At 40.5% G+C, this 17,531-nt stretch overlaps 1 protein-coding gene across 1 annotated transcript in view; it reads right to left on the reverse strand.

Moving 5' to 3' along the window:
- Nucleotides 1-8,604: 8,604 nt before the first annotated feature.
- The window catches only part of LOC106582846 (contactin-4), a 32,154-nt gene continuing 23,227 nt past the window's right edge, over nucleotides 8,605-17,531 (reverse strand). Inside the window, exons 16-22 of the mRNA XM_014166359.3 lie at nucleotides 16,466-16,536; nucleotides 15,661-15,895; nucleotides 15,429-15,544; nucleotides 14,395-14,575; nucleotides 11,057-11,169; nucleotides 9,927-10,095; nucleotides 8,605-9,768 (exon numbers count right to left, since the gene is read on the reverse strand). Coding sequence (XP_014021834.1) covers nucleotides 9,683-9,768; nucleotides 9,927-10,095; nucleotides 11,057-11,169; nucleotides 14,395-14,575; nucleotides 15,429-15,544; nucleotides 15,661-15,895; nucleotides 16,466-16,536 — 971 coding nt within the window. The 3' untranslated portion in view covers nucleotides 8,605-9,682. The remainder of the gene's footprint in view (nucleotides 9,769-9,926; nucleotides 10,096-11,056; nucleotides 11,170-14,394; nucleotides 14,576-15,428; nucleotides 15,545-15,660; nucleotides 15,896-16,465; nucleotides 16,537-17,531) is intronic.

Genomic DNA, 17,531 nt, shown 5'->3' on the forward strand with positions numbered 1-17,531 from the left:
AATTCCAGAATCTGATTACTTATTTAAAGACAGAAGTAACTTATAATGACTAAACATAATGTTCTTGCCTATCTGGGAACCATTAAACCTATACAGTGCATTCTGAAATTATTCAGACCCCTTCCCTTTTTCCACATTATGTTACGTTTCAGCCTTATTCTAAAATGGATTAAATAAATGTTTTTCATCAACAATCTACACAGAATAACCCATAATGACAAAGTGAGAACATGTTTTTAGAAATGTTTGCAAATGTATTAAAACTCAAAAACAGAAATACCTTATTTACATAAGTACTCAGACGCTTTGCTATGAGACTCGAAATTGAGCTCAGGTGCATCCTGCATCTTGAAAAGCGGTGATGTCGAGGTGCGTGAAATAAGTAATACGGCAGATACAGTTGAAGTCAGAAGTTTACATGCACTTAGGTTGGAGTCATTAAAACTCGTTTTTCAACCACTCCACAAATGTATTGTTAACAAACTATAGTTTTGGCAAGTCGGTTAGGACATCTACTTTGTGCATGACACAAGTCATTTTCCCAACAATTGTTTACAGACAGATTATTTCACTTATAATTCACTGTATCACAATTTCAGTAGGTCAGAATATTACATACACTAAGTTGACTGTGCCTTTAAACAGCTTGGAATATTCCAGAAAATTATGTCATGGCTTTAGAAGCTTCTGATAGTCTAATTGACATCATTTGAGTCAACTGGAGGTGTACCTGTGGATGTATTTCGAGGCCTACCTTCAAACTCAGTGCCTCTTGGGAAAATCAAAAGAAATCATCCAAGACCTCAGAAAAACATTTGTAAACTTCCACAAGTGTGATTCATCCTTGGGAGCAATTTCCAAACCCCTGAAGGTACCACGTTCAACTCTACAAACAATAGTACGCAAGTATAAACACCATGGAACCACGCAGCCATCATACCGCTCAGGAAGGAGACACGTTCTGTCTCCTAGAGATGAACATACTTTGGGGCGGAAAAATATCTATATCCACAGTAAAACGAGTCCTATATCAACATAACCTGAAAGGCCGCTCAGCAAGGAAGAAGCCACTGCTCCAAAACCGCCATAAAAAAGCCCGACTATGGTTTGCAACTGCACATGGAGACAAAGATTGTACTTTTTGGAGAAATGTCCTCTGGTCTGATGAAAGAAAAATAGACCTGTTTGGCCATAATGACCATCGTTATGTTTGGAGGAAAAAGTGTGAAGCTTGCAAGCCGAAGAACACCATCCCAACCATGAAGCACGGGGGTGGCAGCATCATGTTGTGGGGGTGCTTTGCTGCAGGAGGGACTGGTGCACTTCACAAAAGCTTGTGGAAGGCTACCCAAAATGTTTGACCCAAGTTAAACAATTAAAGGCAATGCTACCAAATACTAATTGAGTGTATGTAAACTTCTGACCCACTGGGAATGTGATGAAAGAAATAAAAGCTGAAATAATTAATTCTCTCTACTATTATTCTGACATTTCACATTCTTAAAATAAAGTGGTGATTCTAACTGACCTAACACAGGGAATTTGTACTCGGATTAAATGTCAGGAATTGTGAAAAACTGAGTTTAAATGTATTTGGCTAAGGTGTATGAAAACTTCCGACTTCAACTGTATATGTTTGGTGCTGTCAATAATTGATGCTCTGAAATTTGGGGAATAGCTCTCAGATTAGCAAATCCTGTCATGATCACTTGGTTTGTACAGGCGAGCACATCAGCGGTGCAGTTTGAATGATTGCTCTCTGTCTCATGGCAATAGTTGCAGTTTTTAGCCTTATATAGTCAGCTAGCTAACTAGTTGGTTGTTTTGTCTTGTTTCTACCAATGTAATTCATGTGGAAACGGCCCAAGCAGCTTGGGCTGTTTCCATATGAATTACATCGGTAGAAATTAGACAAAATATCCAACTAGTTAGCTGTATCACCAACCAACATATACAGTGGTTGCTCAACTAAACGTTTTGAGATTATGCTGCGGGATTTAGAGGTAATTTGTGGTTTAGTACGGTACCCTGTATACAGCCTCTTTCACAGTGAAAAGTCGTGTCCGCTTCGGTGCCATCCTTTTGATGAAGTGAGTCTTTTTTTGAAAAGTAAAATGACAGCATACCCTGCTTCCGGTTTCTGGTTGATGACAACAGCCCCGCAAATACCACAACAGGTTGTTTGCAAGTTAATTTTGCCATGTTGACAGATATTATTATTTGAAAAACAAGGTCTTTTACAGTCATTTTTTTAAAGTCTGTCGACGGCTGCTATGGGTTCTTAAATTGTATACATTTTTTTAATCAAAGGTTGCCACATAACATTTTGTATTGTTTAGACAGTTTATTGCAACTATATGTTTTTTACTTACATTTTTGAATGAATTTTTTGTTTGCCATAATGTCAACTACTATCAAAATCTCAATGTATCAACCCTTTAGAGTTGACCTTACAAATTGACTTGACAATATGCACACCTACATAGAACCTTTTCGTTCTTTGGTTAAAATGGAAGAACCCTTTTCATAAAAAGGGACTAGCTATGTTGCCGCTGAACCCAAATATCATTGCTACTGATGTCAGCAACTGCATGTAAAGTTGGTCTTCTACATCATAATAATTATGTCTGCACAGCATTTTTCCTTCATTCTTGCAGGTATAAGATTGACTCATGTTTATGCTCCTTTTTTCTTCTTCTCAGGAACCAGCCAGGAAATAACCCATACAGTACTGTTCCATAAAGAATATATAAACCCTCTGAAGGCATTCAGAGTTACCAAGATTGGCATGGGCCATCATTCAAACAAAGTGCCTCCCTGCCTACCAGTGCATATTTCCAAACAATGTTTGCATTCCCTAAACTGTTTGTTTGAGTTTGACTATAATGACAATAACATATCAAAACTATGTTGGTATTCTTTTGTGCATTATTTTATTATTCAATATATAATTGTCTTATTAATATTACTATTCTATTAGTAGCAGCCATAATTCATAAATGGCACCGTAAAGGGTTATATATGGAACCAATTGGTTCAGTGAAGAAGAAGCCTACAAAAGAGTTCCATATATGAAGCAATCAATAGAACCCTTTTTGGTTCTATATGGAACTCTTTTTCTGAAAGTGTGCCATTCTGCGAACCAATGGCTCCAAATTCCTCAATTTATGATAACTGTCACACCTGCTCCTGCTCCCCCTCTCTGGCCCTCGAGGGCGCCAGGCTGCCCTTCATTACGCACACCTGTCACCATCATTATGCACATCAGCGCTCATTGGACTCACCTGGACTCCTTCACGTTGTTGATTGCCCCCTCTATTTCTGTCTGTTCCTCAGTTTTGTTCCCCTTATCAGCATAATTGTCGTAAGGTCGTTTTGTTCCCCCCATCCAGACGCTGTTCTTGTTTTGTTTGATGTCCATTAAATGTTCACTGCCTGTACTTGCTTCTCCTCTCCAGCGTCGGTCCTTACAGAATGCTGACACCATTATTTGAAGCATCAGGGAGTTCTTGTTTTTTGTTTTGGTGGTGACGTCGGGTCTGGGTGCAGACGCCGATGGAACCAGGAGTTCCTCAGCTGGCTTGTAGGGCTTCGGCGCCTTAGCTGGCTTGAGAGGTTTCCTTGCCTCGGTTGGCTCGGCAGGCTCCCATCCCATGTCATGCCTCAGCCGGCTCGTCAGACTCCCATGCCCCAACCGACCCATCAGGCTCCCACGCCTCAGCGGGATCGTCAGGCTCCCACGCCTCAGCGGGCTTGTCGGGCTCCCACGCCTCAGCCGGCTCGTCCGGCTTCTGCGCCTCAGCGGGCTTGTCCAGCCCCCATGCCTCAGTTGGCCTGTCAGGCTCGCCCAGGTGGGTTGCAGGGTGGTGCCCCTAGAGGGGGAGGTACTGTCATGTCTGCTTCCCCTCTCTGGTGCTCGAGGGCGCCAGGCTGCCCTTCATTATGCACACCTGTCACCATCATTACGCGCATCTGCGCTCATTGTACTCACCTGGACTCCTTCACATTGTAGATTGCCCCCTCTATATCTGTATGTTCCTCAGTTTTGTTCCCCGTGTCAGCATTATTGTCGTAATGTTGTTTTGTTCCCCCTGTCCAGACACTGTCCTTCCTCTGTTTGATGTCCGTTTTCCATTAAATTTTCACTCCCTGTACTTGCCTCTTGTCTCCAGCGTCAGTCCTTACAGATAACCATCAGTTGATTTGGTACTGCACACTTACACCCATAAAATCCAACATACATAGGGTACATACATTGTCCTGAACTGAACATGCTAACATTTACATGACATTTTTTGTCATTTAGCAGACACTGTTATTCAGAGCGACATACAGTGAGTGCAATCATCTTAAGATACCTAGGTGAGACAACCACATACTGTGAGTGCCTGACACACTTAAACTCAATTTTATCTCACTGTTGGTAAGGTAATGCTTTCCCTTTGAGTTCTAATCCTGTTTACCTTAAAGATTATGTCTCTGTCATAGCTCCCAGTCCTGAGACCAGCTTTATCAGTACTGAACCTTGACTATTCATGTGCATTTACAGGCCAAGTAGCTTGTGCTATTTTGCAGATTATGAGTGCTTTAACCTGGGTCTTAGAACTTCTGTACCCTGCATCTTTTAAAAACCACTACTTATTCTCTTGAATATATATATATATTTTTAAACCTTCACAAATATTTGCAGATGTTTTGAGTGGACATGAGATCAGGACTTGGTTACTTCCATAGTTCTAAGAGAGATTTGCTGTTTTATCAATCACCGATTTCAACACATCTCAACCATTCCAAACTATTTTTTAACATCCAACAACAGAATTTGACTCCGACAAACCATTTTTACCACCAACATTATTCAATATTGCATTTGCCTGGACTTCCTCGAAACATTGAGTCTCCTTTGTGTATATGCAGTGGTCTTTCACCACTTCTGTGGCTATCTGTGAGAAATCTGGGCCAAATGTTCTCTGGTTCTTATGCATAAGATTCATTACATGGCCTAAGAAGGGGCTGTCTAATCTGTCCCTACTTGAATTAACTGATCTCTATCTAACAGCTATTTAAGTATTGTCAAGAATAAGACTGTTATATGATTTAAGATTGACAGTGGATGGTGGGGGGGGGGGGTGGGGTGGGACTCCATTGAAATCCAAGAAAAGCATGACTGGGTCGTGAAGGCCAATATAAATGGTGCACTAATCAGTAATGTCACAGATCATCATTTTTTATAGTGACATCTGGGAATCTGGTCAATGGTCCTATTCTTAATATACTGTACAGTGCCTTCAGAAAGTATTCATACCCCTTATTCAACGTTTTGTGTTACAGGCTGAATTCCAAATGTATTGAATATATTTTTCTCACCCATGTACACACAATACCCCATAACGAGAAAGTGAAAGCATGTTTTTTAGAAATTTTAGCAAATGTATTGAAAATGAAATACAGAAATATCAAATGTACATCAATATTCCCACCCCTGAGTCAATACATGTTAGAATCACCGTTGGTAGTGACTACAGCTTTGAGTCTTTCTGGGTAAGTCCTTAAGAGCTTGCACAGCTGGATTGTACAATATTTGCCCATTATTATTTTTAACATTCTTCAAGCTCTGTCAAATTGTTTGTTGATCATTGCTGTACCTCCCTTTCGACCCCAAAATTTTTAATTGTCAAAGACTCCAGCTACCCTAGTCATAGATTGTTCTCTCTGCTACCGCACGGCAAGCGGTACCGGAGCACCAGCTCTACGTCCAAGAGGCTTCTAAACAGCTTCTACCCCCAAGCCATTAGACTCCTGAACATCTAATCAAATGGCTACCAATACTATTTGCATATCCCCCCCCCCCCCCCCCCCCCTTTTACACTGCTGATACTCTCTGTTCTTATCATCTATGCATGGTCACTTTGATAACTCTACCTACATGTACATATTACCTCAATTACCTTGACTAACCGGTGTCCCCGCACATTGACTCTGTACTGGTACCACCCTGTATATAGTCTCACTATTGTTATTTTACTGCTGGTCCTTATTTACTTCTTACTTTTATTTCTTATTCTGATTTGTACTGCATTGTTGGTTAAGGGCTCGTAAGTAAGCATTTCACTGTCAGGTCTACCCCGGCGCATGTGACTAATACAATTTGATTAGACAACAATTTTCAAGACTTGTCATAGATTTTCAAAAATATTTCAGTCAAAACTGTTGCTCGGCCACTCAGGAACATTCACATAGAACTGATTTGGCCTTGTGTTTTAGGTTATTGTCCTGCTGAAAGGTGAATTTAAACTCCCTGGTCTTTGTGGTTGAATCTGTGCTTGCAATTCACCACTTGATTGAGGGACCTTAATTGTATGTGCAGGGTACAGAGATGGGGAAGTCATAAAAAATCATGGTTAACTACTATTATTGAACACAGAATGAGTCCATGCAAGTTATTTGATTTGTTAAGCACATGTTTACTCCCGAACTTATTTAGGCTTGCCATAACAAAGGAGTTGAATACTTATTGACTCAAGACATTTCAGCTTTTCATTTTTTATTAATTAAAACTGTTCTACAAGCTAAAAAGCAACTTTAACATTATGGGGTATTGTGTGTACTGTAGATCAGAGACACAAAATCAAAATGTAATCCATTTTAAATTCAGGCTATAAGACAAAAAAAACTTGGTGAAAGGCTTGTGTATTACACTCCATGACACTTATACTGTATACCTAAACTCTGTCAATGAGGAATATAACCCCTACTGGTGGTCTGCATCATATCTCTTCACAGTGTTACTGTGAAAACAACCTTTTTGAAGGTGTAGTATTGTATGTCCCTCTCAGGATATGAATAAGTAATAACCACGGTAAGGGATCTGTACTATTAATTCGCAGTTCATGATCGACGTACAGTACGGACGGTATAGTGATGAAAAAGAATCACTTAAGAGATCAAGGTCAATTCTCAGTTTTATTTAAGACACATACTGTACCTTTGTGCAACATAACGTGACATGGGACATTTTAAGTACACTTCTTCTACTTTCATTCCTACACCTGCTTCTATTTTCAGACGGCCTAGCGTCTGCTATGAAATCCCTGGGTATTCCACAGAATTCGAGCAGTTCTCAGGAGATTAATGTCCATATCCAGACACTTACCTGTCAACCAACTTGATAAGATTATTCCCAATGTGTGGCTGGCTGGAATGCACTTCCTCTACTATGTAGCCACCACGCGGTCTTCATGTGTCATGCCTCGTCTTGGAAATGTCATCTGCCATGTGGTACATAACTTTATGTATCGTTTGCTGTCCTAAATATCCTATTGAAAATGTTACATGGCACATTATGATGTACATCCTGTGTGTGCGCTGATCAATTTGTCTCTTGTCACGTTGACGTGCAATATATCCTCAAATAAATAAATACAATATCAGATATCAGCATTCCAATATCATGCATTCAACATGACATTGTTTGTCAGGAGGAAACAACAATTAGACAAATATTTAACTGGATTCCAAACGGTTCCGTGGATTTCCTTTGTCACCCGCTATTCCGATTAGTGAATGTTTACCTCTGAATTTACCATTCTAATTGCTTATTGCAAGTCAATTTGTTTTCTGAGAAAGTTGTTCTGATTGGAAAAAATTACGAGAGCCTTCAATCATATGGTAGCAGTGTAGTGTTCAACAGAGTTCATACAGGGGACATGACCTCTGAAAACATGAACATTTTGAAGGTTGATTTTCCTGTATCTGAAAAATAATCACTATTTTCTGTATTCATGAGAGTGTTTAACCTTGAGTTATTGATAATTAACGATCACTATGCACAAGACTTTGAATGGATTGTCTCCAGGCAACCATATAGATTAGAAGCAGGATATTTGTTTCATGTGGGGAAGGCACATCCACACAATACCCATACGTTCAGCAGTATTGAGCTGCTTACAAATACCACCCTGGGTTAGCATGAAGGGAGACATTATTTTCTCTTGATACTTCTCAATGTTTTGACATCACTGCATCTGATAATAGGGCAATATTAGCAAGAGCATCAAGGTAGCTATTCCCAGACAATATGTTCTGGTCTAACCCAAGTTAGGTTCAGTCATATTCTCAATAGACATAGCACAGTTAACCCTAACCCTAATGTCCTCTATACCATTATGTAATCATGACGTGTTAGGCTCTGGAAAGCACTGGGCAAGGTTTGTGGGTGCAACTGCCACTTTCATTAGTAGGGTCAGTGTCCACTGCCAGTTGCAGTGCATCAAATCGAAATCAGGTACTTCAATTCTGATTAAAACAATCTAAATTGCATGCATGAACTGACACTACAGGATTTGGATTTGTAAATGTTATGCTAAGCAAGGACCAGAGCATTCAGTTAAATGTTGATTGTGTTCAAAAATAAAACCTTGGCAAGGGAAAGCACAGCAGCCATGCTGTCTGTCAGTGTTGTGAGCTACCTGTTGATGGTAACTGAATGGTAACCATTAATGCAGAAGGGTGTCACACCGACTCCTGTGAATGATGGCTGTCATTCTCCCTGGCACTTTCAAAAGGGAACACACACCGGAAATGAAACACATTTAAAAATAGACATTTCAATTTGAAACATTTTTATTCATTTTCAATTACATCTCACAGAGATACGTTTGGTTTGTTAATACAATAGTATTAAAACAGTTATGCAACACCTATCAAGCACAACTCAGCCACAACTTGAAATATCTTGATTTACGAACCATGGAGAAAGAGTTGAATTAATCGAAAATGTTTGAGAAAATCTTCCCCAGGTACTGTATCAATGCACATTAACATGTTTTTCTGTATAGTTCTGCATATTGATCCAAGATGTCTGTGATGGCCATATTTTTATTTAACCTTTATTCTAACTAGTCAAGTCAGTTAAGAACAAATTCTTATTTACAATGATGGCCTACCCCGGCCAAACCCTCCCCTAACCCAGGCGACGCTGGGCCAATTGTGCGCCGCCCTATGATACTGTTAAATGTTGACGATAGCATATGTGACATTTTTTTCTTCACAGAATCTGCTGAATGTTGATGGCCACCAGACAGATCATACTGTCACTGTGCTTCATTAAGGAATTAAAGGACAACCTCAGAGTGAACCATGGTCGTTTCCACAGTTGACTCATTCTTACAGAACAATTACAATAACAAACAAACAGGTCACACCAAAACACAGGAATGAGGCACACATAGGCAAGGTACTGTATCTCTACCATTAGAAAAGGACATCATGTCATTCTAAATAGAAGCTTGACACGGCCATGGGGAACTAAACATTTTGATTTGTAATTACTGAGGGACGTAACAAACATCATTAAGGGGTACGTTTGCGCCTTCATTTGATTACTTTCATATTTCCGCCATATAAATATCTCATGTAGATTGTTCTAAGGATTGACAATCTTCTCATATGTAAAAGCCTATCCTTTCGGCATAAAATCTAGACATAAAACACTCAAAAGCTTGGTTGACAAATTAATTTAAAAAATGCATACAATAAGGCAATGCAGCTGCGTTGAATACTCTAAATAGTTAGCTGTTGATTTCACATTCTTGAGAAGTGAAAAGTACACGAAAAACACATCCTTTGCTGAGTACTTGACTCTGAAAGTTAGAGTTCATTAAAGGCATTACATGTTTAAGTCTTATAAAGTCAACTTTGACAGTATAAAAAACATAACTGCACAGATCTTGCATGGAGCTGAGCTGAAATGTCCCTTTGAGTTAAGACCTGAAAAAGACAAAAACACACATCAACAAACACATAGTACCTGTGGGATTCATTGTTATGAGACAGAATGTTGTTGAAGGCACTCTGGAAACCTTTGAATCGATTGTACCAAAAGTGAATCCTGTGAATGGTGAAAGACAAAAACAGTTCTCTCTTACCGGACATCTTTGGTATCCTGATGGGGCCACTGCTGCTGCCATCCCCTCCATCACTCAGGGCTTTGATCTCAATGAGGTAGTCCTCACCAGAGGGGACCTGCAGCGCCATGCTGGTCCTGTTGGTCTCCACAACGCTGGTCTTCCCAAGCCAGTTCTGACGGTACAGCACCTAGAGACGGGAGAGGGAATATCATGGTATCTGATATCAATAAAACTAACTTAAGTGACACAGTAGTTTGACATAAATGAGAAATTAGTCATTTTTGGATAATGCCACTGTATTGTTTTTGATTTTTTTTGGAAAGAGGAGGTATTTTTGGGGGAAAGAGACTGACAAACTCTTCAGAAAAAATACAGAAGTATTTTCTTGTGCAGCCAAATAGTCTTAAGAAATTGTATTTGTATTTTTCTGAAGCCCCTTTCCAGAGGATGACATGAATTGCAAATTATAGTGTGAGGTGCTAGTGTGGCCCCCGTGGTGCTCCATGGAGGCTAGTGTCTGAGTGTGGAGCTTCACAGGCACCCAGCGGATTCCTCACCTTCTTTTTCATATCTCTGAGCCACATCAGATCAATCAATTAGCAAAAGGTGCTCCGTTGTAAATTAATACTTTAAAAGAAACCAGGAGCATTTCTGAGTTATAATCCTCTGCTGAATGCTCTCAGAGTTCAGATACTCAAGATGACATGAAACGCTTCTTGTTACGCAGGTTCAAACACTTTTTACTACTGAGCATTCAGAGGGATCAAAAGGCAGGAAAGAATGGATCCTCAGGGCGTTCCACCATTAGGGAAAGTGTTGCCTCAACAGCTATCCACAAGGACACATTTTTGTGTGTTTCCATATCAAAACTTGGCAGACCTTCAATCAAACATACTCAGTGGAAACCCAGAACAATGGAGAAACATGTGTTTTGTGTCATAACACCAGGAACAGTCTATTTAATTTTGTACGGATTGTCCACACAATTTTGTATGGACAATCCATTTGTGACACTGGAAGTGCTGAGATTTATAATTCCACTGCAATCAGGGAGACATTAATAGATAAGACAGCTGTTGAGGTAAGCCAACAAACTGCATTTGTTTCCTAGTTTTGAAAGATTCTGCTATTACACTGACAACACTCACCTTGTATCCTGTCACCTCAGACTCATTTCCCATTGCCTTGACATGCTCCCAACTCAAAAAGATCTTGGAGTTTGTCAAGTTCCACTCAATATTCCCTGGAGGTTGACTTGGTGCTGAAAGATATGCAATCATAAAGCCACACAAACTAATCATGTACAATTCCGTCAATAGCTGAAATTACTTCAAAATTACTTTCTCACTTTAAACATCCCCATAATTGAAGGTACTACCCACTGGGCACACTTTGAATAATAAAAGTTCTACATTTGCTTTATGAGTAGTGAGTGATCCTAGGGTGACAACACATACATTCTAAGTGATTTCAATGGGTCTTTCTCCATTCTAATTGTTTTATACTGTTCGATTAAACATCAACCCAAAATATTTTTCTGCATTTTCATCAACTTTTGCATTTCCTGCACTCCTTTCAGATGTTGCAATTGCGATTTGACTTGCGATTTAGTGCAAAACACTTGGGTGAACTGTTGGTTCCATGGAAATAGAATGACTATTCTAATTCTATACACACTATGAATACAGTGTTGTTTGACATGACACCGAACATAGATGCCAGGGAGGAGTTATTGTAACAGGGTAGGAACCAAACTGTTGATTATATGTTTCTTAGGGGACCCTGTAATCTTTGGATTCATTGCATGTTCTCATATTCATGCTTTGCGTATTCCTCTTTGATTTGTAAGATACTGTTGCACAAACATGCTGATTTAGGTCTACACCATCACTGGTATTATCAGGCTGTATAGCTAATTACGTTTGCTCTGACTCAGTACATTTATTAGCTAGCTAGCTAGATAGACAGCTAACCAGCGATTAGCAGCAAACAAGATGTAGGCCAAACTTGCTAAGAAAATACAAACTAGCTGTTTTCAGATGTAAAAAACACAAACTAACAATGTAACTATAGAATGCTAGTGTATTTATAATAAGAAGCAAAGTGAAAACAGCGTCGTTATCAGTAAGGAAAGTAGCTATTGGCTGTCCTAAAAGTCGCTAGAAGTCGCTAAATGACGTCATCACCTAATTTGCATAATTGGCCATGTGCATGTAATTGTGATGGACACTGTAGGAGAGAGGAATAACGCCGTGGGAGAGACAAAATGTCACGCCCTGACCATAGAGAGCCTTTTATTCTCTATGGTGGTTAGGTCAGGGTGTGACTAGGGTGGGTTATCTAGGTTGTTTTATGTCTATGTTGGCCTGGTATGGTTCCCAATCAGAGGCAGCTGTTTATCGTTATCTCTGATTGGGGATCATATTTAGGCAGCCATTTCCCTACTGTGTTTTGTGGGATCTTGTTTGTGCACCACTTAGTCACGTTTCATTGTGTCTTTATTTGTTTTGTTCAAAGTTTCACTATAATAAATAATGTGGAACTCAACATCCGCTGCGCCTTGGTCCGTCTCGACACATGATCGTGACACAAAAAGTGAGTAAAAAACACCCTAAATATGTTTAGAACTACAAATAAATGTTCTTCTGTTGATTCTTGGGTTTTTTTATGTCACAATTGCAAACCTCCTTTATCCGGGCTTGGGACCAGCAAAAGTAACCCAAAAGAGACACTCTGGCGGAGTTACTTCGCTTTTTATTTTACATTTACATCCCACCCTGAATGTAAGCCAGGGTGGGATCAGCCAGTGGCAGCTTCCCACATGCGCGATTCATTTGCAGTCTGGACGCGGAGGGGTGAACATCTCCTGCTCTGACTGCAGCTGGGAGTGACTGCTGCGCGAGGACTGGGCCACCTGTGAGTGCTTTGGGACAGGGGTGGGGCCCACAGCAGCACCCGCTGCTCGTTGAGAAGAGTAAGAACGATACGTGCTTTCATGTCAGAGTCTCCAAAAGTCTCCAATAACACCAGAAAAAGTCGCTAGATTTGTCGCTATTCGCTTTTTTGAAAATGATTCGCTAGAGGGGTCTGAATACTCGCTAAATATAGCGACAAAGTCGCTAAGTTGGCAACACTGGTGACGGTGCGGGCTAGGAAAGTGCCATGGAGAAAAGACTCAAGTAGTGAAGTGAACTCTAACAATGGATGGTACACACGGCGTATCACATTTAACAAAAAAAATGTGATACGACAAATCCCTAAAAAAGGTAAAGTAAAAACCCAAACCGGTTCGTGCTTCAATACCGGTATATAGTAAAATATGGTATACTGCCCAGCCCTATTCCCACGCAACAAACGTGGAATAGATGTTGAACTGACGTCTGCGCCCAGTGGGTCTCGAATAGAAGATGACACAAGTAGGGAGAGCTGATTGCTTTGTGATAGAGTTAGTAGTTGAATAATTGCATCTTACTCTGATAAGCTCATAAACACACCTCCTCTCCCTGAGTAGTTAAGGTAAACAGCATCTTATCACCCATTTTTTATTTATTAAAAAAACCCAGAAGTGACTTCTTATCAACTGTATGCAAGAATGTGCTATGTGTTGCCTTAAAAATGTAGCATTCTCTGTGTTGGTCTTGCCAACCCCAATTGTCTCACCTCTGAGAAGCAGAGGTTACATCATGTAGGTCTGATATCTGATTGGAGGTTAACTTTACAGTAATACTATTGGTCAACAACTCAGGTTTTGAATCCAAACAACTCAGATGCTTATAAAAGACTAAGATTCAATGTTCTTTCTCTTATTTGTTCCTGACCTGCTGTGGTGAGATTTTCTTTCTCTCTCCACACCATGGACTTTTGGGGCATGGCCATTCAGGCTTTGATTTCTGTCTCTCTCACTGACCATGCTTCGAATATTGCCTTGTAATGCTTGTTAATGCCTTGTAACTTATGCTTTATGCCTTGAATGTGAATCCATTCATTTTACAAAGTAGTTAAATACAGTTGTATTTGGAATCCAGTCTCAGACCTTCATTTGCCCTATTACTGTAACTCAACTCTTGCATATTGCTAATAATCTTTATGAGTCAGATAAACATTTAAATAGGCTAATTGCATAGTCTTATTAGTCACATGTGATGTATTTATAATATACACATATAAAACATTTCTGGCCACTACACTGCTAATTCACGTTTGTAGGTATGACATAATCCAATTCCATTCGTTAGTCTTGCAGTTAACATGCAGTTAAAACTTTACCCAGATGATGATGTTTTGTCTCAGCAGTGCTGTTGATGTAGAGTATTCACAGAGGCTCTGAAGCCATTGAAGTTGTACTGTATACTGCTGCATACCACCACAATTCCATTCATGTGAACCTCTGCTGGATATGCAGGCTTCATGTACGTGAAAGCAAACTTGTAAAGAGAAAAATGCTCAAATTGCTTGTAACAACTATTCCATCTTAGAGAATACTCACGTGGTTTCTTGGTGGTGACGTTAACGGCGGGGCTAGAAGGCCCTGCTCCAGCACTGTTCTGGGCCCTGACGGAGATCAGATACACAGTACTGCCCTTGAGCCCAGAGAGAAGGGCTGCAGTGTCTGTGACCCTCACCATCTCAGCGTCACTCTCCTGCATCCCCTCCTCCCAACAAAGGACCTGGAACCAAAGACATGAAGGTTATTCCAGACCTCCCGACAGCATTAAAACAGGATTAGAGACACTTCCAGCACCGTTGTTTGTGGACCAGATAACCAGGTTCACAATGGGGGTCAAGCAACCTGGGCCATCTCTACAGCCAGACAGTCCTGGGCTATACTAAGGGGAAAATGGGCAAGGATCCTCAGGTTGTTCTGCCATTAGGGACAGTGTTGGTTGTGGAGGAAATTGATATTTGATGTTCACACTTGTGAGGGGTGATTTATAGAACACTACTCAGGCAGGGAAGCAGCCAGCGTATTACGCTCCTTGGGAGCAGTGGCGGTTCTAGACCATTTCAACTGGGGGGGCCAAGCTGGGGCCAGTTGTACTGTTAGAGGGGCCAGTTATATTAGACGTTATTGTTGTCATATTTTCTTCACTGCATTGCAGGCAAAAGACCATGGTCATAATCATCATCGTTGCCACGGTCTAATAACGGATGTAAAAAAAGAAGGATAGCAAAAATTTGTTATGTAAAAATTATTTCATACTCCACATTTAGGGGGGCCACAAGGGGGTCCAAAATTGTTGTCACAGGGGCACTGCCCCCCGCCCCCAGAACCGCTATTGCTTGGGAGACTGGAATAGCTGTGGACAAACCTCTTCACTCTAGATTAGATGGTGAGAAATATACCTTTGTATCCCAAGGTATTTTTCGGTGTAGGGGAAATTTCACGTTTTTGCCATTGGCAGTTCTATTTAAATGCATGCCAACCTATTGCTGAGTCAATCATCGTGAGGATAATACTGTATCTATCATGCTGTTTTCTGCTCTCTACCAGCATCATGATTCTTGGGATATGTTTCATACCTCATATCCAATGATCTTCCAACTGCTGGCTGTCTGGGTGATGGGTTCCCAGTACACCTCGATTTCAGAGGCTGACAGCGTCCGGGTCCACACTCTGGACGGGGGTTCAGAGGGCTCTAAGCATGACACATTTAGACCAAAGACATTATCAAGAATGGTATAAACATACAAGTCAAACTAACCCAAAGCTTCCATTTCATCAGCAACTTGATAAATAGTCAAAATAACAAACCTTCCTCTGCGGAATACACTACAACCACATGGCTAGATGGGCCTTCTCCTTTGTTGTTGTAAACTCCAACTTTCACCTCAAATTGGGAGAGGGGTGGGATGCTGTCGTTCCTGAAGGTGTATCTTGATGCATCAGGTGAAGCCAGCACAGTCTGCTTCCATGTGCTTGTACCAAGAGGACGAAAAGCCACAACATATCCAAATTCCTCTCCACTCTGTAGCTCCTCTGGTATTGGCTGAGACAGAGACAATTTGACTCCATAAATTGTAGCAATTCTTATCCCTTCCCATTGGTTGAACTGAATATCAAATTACTACCTTGACTGGAAGTGTCAAATTCTGAACAGTGGAATACCACAACCCCAACATAATATATTATATCCAAAGATATACACAGTATTTACACATTCTGCATGATAAGTTAATTCCCTTTAAGAGACCCATAGAAACACCCATTCTGAGACATAGTCCTAGATTTATGCACAAACAATTTCCACCATCTCTGCATCTGCATTTTGATTTACACACCAGGGGAGCCGTTTGGAACAGGCAAATAGCTAGGCAAGACAGCTCTTCTTTTAATTTAAACCCATTTAATTGAAGTCACATTGCCGTAGAGAATTCTGTCAAAACCCCATTCATGTCAGAAGAGTGATTTGAAATGTACATATTTGTAGGTATTGTATCTTGTAATTGTCCTTGACATAGAAGGAAAATCAAATAAATAATTTTAAAAAGTAAATGAAAGAACAGTGATCTGTCATAATAAATGTATTCTATAAATCTGTGATGATCAGCAAGCTTACCTCCCATTGGATAACCAGTTCTCCTCGCCTTCCTCCTCCTCCACTCACATTACCTGGTGCTACTTCAGGAACTGGATGGACAAAAATAACAACAGTGTCTGTCACACTCTGACCATAGAGAGCCTTTTTATTCTCTATTTTGGTTAGGTAGGGGTATGACTAGGGAGGGTAACCTAGGTTGTTTATTTCTATGTTGGCCTGGTATGGTTCCCAATCAGAGGCAGCTGTTTCTTTGTTGTCTCTGATTGGGGATCATATTTAGGCAGCCATTTCCACACTGTTTGGTGGGATCTTGTTTATGTGTAGTTGCCTGTGAGCACTTCATTTGCTTCACATTTCGTTTGTTCTTTATTGTTTTTGTGCGTTTCATTCAATAAACATGTGGAACCCATATCACGCTGCACTTTAGTCCGAATGTTATTACGACAATCGTGACAGTGTACAATAAAAGCGTGTGTATTCCTTGGAGCAAAGGCATGTATTTGAATCCCTACTACTCCGAAACCATACAGAAGCCTTGATATCACTATCATAGTGCCCCTCATCCCAGTACGGTTTCAAAGCAAAGGCTTAGCTTTTTGATGTAATTAAATTAGGGTTGATACAGGCATGAGCGCCAGTGCACGCTACTGCTGTTACTACAGTGTATCACACTGCAGGAATACTCTTCCCTTGTGATTCAGTGGGCCAGGCGGAAGCACTCTGCTAACCCACTCAGAATAGACACTTTCAAGTCATTGCCTTATGGCATGCGTGGGTATTTCACACGGCTCCTGTTGATGCTGCTGACATGAATTAATAATGGCAGGAATTCCTGAGTGCTGATGTAAACAGCATCTAAATGCTTAAAAGGGATGATGCCTCCTGCTCGGGTAGTTCTAATCTGACAAGCAAAAGTTTCAAGTGTCAATGGCCACGTGGTCTAAACACATGAATAAATTATCTCTCACTTTCTTTTCCTATTAGGTAAATTATTAACATCTGTCTCTGTGTCAGTCAAATTGGAACAGAGCTGATTCTGTCTTCATTACACGTAATTAGCGATGAGAAAGGTACAATAACCAAT

The sequence above is a fragment of the Salmo salar genome, chromosome 22 (assembly GCF_965601325.2).
Source record: "Salmo salar chromosome 22, fSalSal1, whole genome shotgun sequence".
In the NCBI taxonomy this organism is placed as follows: domain Eukaryota; kingdom Metazoa; phylum Chordata; class Actinopteri; order Salmoniformes; family Salmonidae; genus Salmo; species Salmo salar.